The 6000-nt window shown below is 43.7% G+C and overlaps 1 protein-coding gene across 1 annotated transcript in view; it reads left to right on the top strand.

Annotated features, from left to right (window-relative positions):
• Positions 1-6000, top strand: part of STKLD1 (serine/threonine kinase like domain containing 1) — a 41695-nt gene that overhangs the window by 28775 nt on the left and 6920 nt on the right. The window contains exons 11-13 of the mRNA XM_069069252.1: positions 316-399; positions 3406-3522; positions 5487-5624. Coding sequence (XP_068925353.1) covers positions 316-399; positions 3406-3522; positions 5487-5624 — 339 coding nt within the window. The remainder of the gene's footprint in view (positions 1-315; positions 400-3405; positions 3523-5486; positions 5625-6000) is intronic.

The following is a 6000-nucleotide window of genomic DNA, read 5'->3' as shown; positions in this document are numbered from 1 at the left end:
TTTTCTTTCTTTCCTTCTTGTAGAAAAAAAAAAGTCACTCCTTTGTTTTATACCTCTTTTAATCACTTGTATCTAGAGTTAAAGTTACCTGATGCCTAGGTGATCTTTTTCTCCTGTATGACACCGCTTCATTAGAAAGGAAAATGAGATGAAACAAAAAACCTGGAAGAGATCCTTGGCCCATTACAGTAGATCTTTGCCAAAAGAGTGACTTTTTTTTTTCTACATGGAGATCTGAAAGAATCTTTGCTTTCACTAAAGCTCACCTCTCTGGGGAATCATGAACAAGAGTTTGCATCATTTTGTTTTGTGCAGAGGTCATGAATTGCTTCTTGGACAGACCTGAGGTGCAGATCAAGGCATTAGAAAAACTTTTGACTTTAATTGACCAGGATGAAGGTAAGAGCCCTTCTTTTTTACATAACCCTTCATCCTTTCCCCAACTCTGTTTAGGAAAGATCAGATAGTGTGAGTTATAGAGGACTACTGATCAGAATGAATATTGTATAATATGCTAGGTTTTACCAGTGGTATGTTGGAACCAGCTCTTCTACCAGCCTACTGTTAAATTTTCAGTGTGAGTATTCACACTTCAGAAATTGGCAAACTAACAAATCAGAGCTTAATTTGTTGTTTTGGTAATTATCTAGACTTGAGAAAGTGAAGAAGAAAATTTTAATAATGCAGATTAAGTTTAAAAGCGTATCCCAGGGGCAGTTAGTTGTGTGAGAAATATACTTAGTCTAGGAATAAACAATACTCGGGAAGCCAGGAAGGTTTTTATTACCTTTATTTTACATTTATTCTTCTTGAATAAATGGGTAGCCTCATTCAAAAGACTACAGAGATTTAGACAAATGTGAGTCTTTTTATGCTGCTAGTCCTGCCTGGTCCCTCCCTTCAAAACTGGGATTGATTCCAGTTTTTCTGGGTTACAATCTTTCTGACCTGTCCACTACAAATTACTCCTTCATGTGTTTCCTTCTCCTGAACATGGGCTAACATGGGTTACATGTCCAAATAAGGAGGCTCTAATTCTATGCAGGGTGTGTCAGTCAATATGTATGAGGCTAGTTAAGCATGCATGTTAATAAAAAGTCAGTGACCATCCCTTGACCCTGGCCAGTTTGAGCCAGTTTAGCCTAGGCCTCCCCCAAGAGGAAACTTACAGATTTCTTCCAGCTATATGATTGAATAGGATCTCTCTGCCCTTCCTCCCCTCATCCTGATTTACATTTTCCTGCACTCCCTGTGTAATATCTGTCTTTGCAACATCCATTGTTTCTACAGAATTTGTAGAAATCAAACTGTTAGCATTTCTCACAGTTGGCTGAGTGTATAGAGCACCAGTTCTGGATTCAGGAGCATCTGCGTTCAAATACAGCCTTAGACACTTAACAGCTGTGTGACCCTGGGCAAGTCACTTAACCCCAATTGCCTCCAAAAAAAGAATCAGATCTATAGAAGTGTATCCTGGGTACACTTTTTTTTGGTGGATAGCCGGTTGTTAAACATTTTTACCACCACGCCACTGGCTTAACACCTTGTTCACTCCAGCCCAGGACCATGGATTTGATGGGGAAGAATGAGTTGCTGTAGACCAGCACTGTCACAGGTTAGGGACATTCCCAAACATCACCTTTCTTCCTGGCCTTCATTACCTACTATGGATCTGTCCTCTGGGGATATGCTTAAACTATTCTAAAGCCTGTTAATTTTTTTTAACCTTTCCTATCCTGTAGTGGCAACCACAGTGACATACTCAGGATGGCTGTTAGCACAGGTTCTTAGATCTGTTTTACAAGGAAAGATAGATGTTCAAAGGGTCAACAATCTTTTTAATTACATTCATTAGTCAGAGGAAAAGTCAGCACCCTGAACTTCAGAGAAAATCCAAACACAGAAGATGGAAAAAAACAAACAGAGAAATATAGACCAATAGACAGGGCTTCTAACTGTCTGAGAAATTAGCACAGGGGGGCGGCCAGGTGGCACAGCGAGTAAGAGCACTGGCTCCAGTGTTGAGAAGACCTGGAGATCGAATCTCGGGCTCAGACACTTAGCACCCACCCAGAAACACCTGGCCGTGTAACCTTGAGCAAGTTACTTAACCCCAATTGCTTAGGGGCGGCCAGGTGGCTCAGCGAGTAAGAGCACCGGCTCCAGTGTTGGGATGATCTGGATCAAAATCCGGGCTCAGATACTCAGCACCACACCCAGAAAAAAACTGGCCGTGTAACCTTGAGCAAGTTACTTAACCCCGATTGCTTTAAAAAAAAAAAAAGAAATTAGCACAGATCAACAGACAGATCCAACTGTCTGACCAAAGCAATACATACACAGTTACCAGAGAGAGAAGCACCAACATCTGGGTCTTTCAAAGTCAGTGGGCTCCTTCAATGGTTTCCCAGAGTCTCATCTGGTCAAATCACAAGAATATTCTTTCAATGAATGAGCCCCATAGTAAAATGCTAATATACACTTCTTCAGGGTCAGAGGGCATCACAACCCTCATGACCTACTACCTAATTACAAAGTAACAAAAGGCATGGACCTTCCTGAAAAACAAGCCTCCCCTAAGCAAGCTTCCCTTAATGGGCTCCATGAGAGGCCTGTTGATGGGCTGGGAAGATCTTATATCCCATTAACATTATATATCCCTTGGGTCAAAAAAGTCCCATAAGTTAATTCCCAAGGTGTACCACAGAATGAATTTTTATGTGTTTGGAATATCATCTTTTTCATGTTTCAGTGGGATGTATGGGGAGAGCAGTATGGAGGGATTGGAGAAGATCAGTGAGAATAGGAGAGAATGGTCCTATTTCTCTTCTACCAAAACCATCAATACATTGAACATATCTGGCCATTTAGATAACATTGGGACCCTTGTTGCATGGCTAATATAACCCGAGAAATATAATCACAATGAAAGTTTCCTATGTAAGAACTGCCTAGAGTCATGCAAACGCACTTCAACGCTTTTAAGTATGGATGTGATTTCCATAGATCATCAGGTTTTTATCTAGGAACCAAGTGACCACTCATATCAGGTTCTCAGGTTGCCCTCAGGCTCCCTTCTCACCTGGCATCCCCTGAACTATTTTCAGAGCTGAGCTGAGGGAGTCGGAGGATTATTTTTCAAAATCAGTCTTGTAAAAAGTTGACCCCAGACCCTTCTTCTTTAACTGTACTAGCTTGTAAATGGTTAAGTGATGGCCCTACCACCAGAGAAGTTAAGCTCAGGAAGACTGTAGCTTCAGTCCCCACTCACAGGCATTCTTCCAGTTGTGGAGTGTAACCCGGTCCAGTGTGTGGTTCTCTCTATGGTCCTTCCCCAGACTCCAGCCCTTTTAAAGGCTCAGGGCCTTGGTCAGTCTTCACTCCCTCTCCTCTCCCCTTGCCCAGATCTGCCATGGATTTTGAATATGGTGGAGTCGGTGACAAACATCATTATGAGCCACCAAAATAACCTTCAAGTCCAGATGTGTGCCTGCAAGTCATTGTCCAAAATTCTGAGCAAAGGTATGATGTCGATCAACAACTACTGTCTCTTCTCCCTCCAACCCTTTACCCTGGTCTGTTGATTCTGACTGCCTGTGACTGGTCTCTCTAAGAAACTGACCCTGGATGGATGGCACAGGAGGGGTGCAAAGGCAGCCAGAGCTGGGGCAGCAAAGGCACTCAGCTGTTCAGGTCCACTGGCTCCTCTGAACCTCTCTACCTCTTGTTTACTGGCCAGCAGCACACTGGCTAGAGTGCTCGGCCTGGAGTCACAGAGACCCAGGTTCAAATCCAGTCTTACCATATTTCCCCGATAATAAGACACTGTCTTATTAATTTTTTTTGGACAGAAAAACACCAGAGGGCTTATTTTCAGGGGAGGGCTTATTTTAATGAACATTGACAGCAATTTTAATAAACAGGTAAATGTGAACAAAAAAATATACCTTTATTCAATAAGCAAATCACTGGGGAAGAACAGGATGACGCGCTCACTGCTGCAGCTCTGATTGGATGCAGCTCGGAGCGCAGCGTGCGTTTTACGGGGCGGGGGAAGGTGCATACAGAGGGTAATGTAGCGTGTAGCGCAGGGGATCACCTTCACTACAGTAGCAATCTCAATAGGGCTTATTTTTGGGGGAGGGCTTATTATCAGGGAAACACGGTAGATACTTACTAGTTCTCTTACTCTGGGCAAGTTACTTAAGCCCACTCTCTCCAACTGCAAACTGGGGAAAATAATAACACCTACCTCCCAGGAGTGTTGTGAGGATCAAATGCGATAATATCTATAAAGCACAGTGCCCACCACATAGCTGGCACTTAACAAAATCCTCACTCCCTTCTCTACACCATGGGACTTTGTCCACTCATTCCTGGAACAAGGTATTTATGGGTTCTAGCAAAGTTCATGCCCTGTGTGGTACTGTCCATTAGAGGTTCTGAGCCCTCCCTATAAGATACGTACTTATCACAAAATCAATCAATCAATATTTATTAAGCGTCTCCTGTGTACCAGGGACTGTGTTGGTTGCTGAGGATACAAAGCAAAAAAATGAAACCTTTTCTGCTCTCTCAAGATTACATTCCATTGGGGAATACCTACATCCCTGAGGAGTAGAGATTTATATTATATTAAAAATACACGTATTTGGGGGTGGCTAGGTGGCACAGTAAATAAAGCACCAGCCCTGGAGTCAGGAGGACCTGAGTTCAAATCCGGCCTCAGACACTTACCTCTTACTAGCTGTGTGACCTTGGGCAAGTCACTTAACCCCAATTGCCCTACCTTACCCCCTCCAAAAAGCAAACAAACAAACGTGTATTTATAAATAATGAAAACCAAAAGTGTGCTTCCCTTGGATGTGGTGTGGGTGGGTGTCTATTTTGCATACCCCTAGTTCTGGCTCTGCCACTTGACCTTGGTTGTCCTCCTTACACTCTTGCATGCCCATGTGGACCAAGCCCTCTATTACTGACCCAAGGTCAGTGTCTGGATCCTTGTCCCTGCAGACTCCTCTGGCCTCTACTTTGGCTTCCCAGCCTGGACTGCTCACATTCTACCAAGATTGCTTCCTAGTGATGGTCCAGAATGACAGTGTCAAGACGATCTAATGTATGCACCTGCTAAAGGCAGGAAATAGAGTTGAATGCACAGTACTTCATCCAGGAGGGGAGATGCATCAGGGCAGCAGGTGGAGAGGCAGGCATGATCTGGGAGAAAAAGTCTGGGACTCTAGTTCAGGAGACCTGGTTCTGCTCCTGGCTCTGAGGCTCAATCACTGAACAACACTGGGCAAGTCATTTCCTGCTCTAGGCCTCAGTTTTCTCATATGTAAAATGGAGCTAATGATCCCTGTCTGCCTGGCCTGCCTCAGAGGACTGTGGTAAGAGATCTTAACGTAAAGATAAAATTACTCTGTGGATGTGAGGTATCATTATTGTGTTAAGCAATTAAAATGCTTCTTTCCATTTGCTCCGGGTAGCCCTTTTATATCACCCAGATAACGTGCCAAGTCAAAAACACGTTGTCAATGCCCTGCTTTCTACCTTTCGAAATTACCCCACGGATGAAGAGCTGATTTCTGTGGTCTGCCAAATGCTGATGATCATCTCGTCCAATGGTAGGACTTTCCTCCATCCCTGTCTCCACTTCCTTCTGTCTTTTTCACAGAACTGAGCTCCAGGAAAATATGCAACAGTCTTTCTTTTGTTTCCATTGGAGTGTGTTTGACCTAGCACTGGGGCTGAGGCTCCTGAAGCCTTCAGTAGGGGAGGCATGGTACAGCACTGTGGTGGAGTGGAAAGGACTCTGTATTTGGAGTCAGAGACCTTGAGTTTGAATCTCAGCCATTTCACTTCATCCCTGTGTTTCCTAGGCCACTTAACTGAAACACTCAGTTTCTTCTCTTTAAATCAAAGAAGGTAGACTAGGTGATCTTGGAGGCACTTTCTAGCTCTATTGCTAGGAGCTCAAGGACAGAGTCGGCTCCTATGATG

Source organism: Petaurus breviceps, unplaced genomic scaffold, assembly GCF_028583685.1.
Source record: "Petaurus breviceps papuanus isolate PSGF00001 unplaced genomic scaffold, PetGlider_PUasm1.0 90779, whole genome shotgun sequence".
Classification (NCBI taxonomy): domain Eukaryota; kingdom Metazoa; phylum Chordata; class Mammalia; order Diprotodontia; family Petauridae; genus Petaurus; species Petaurus breviceps.
This window is presented reverse-complemented; position numbering and strand designations above follow the sequence as displayed.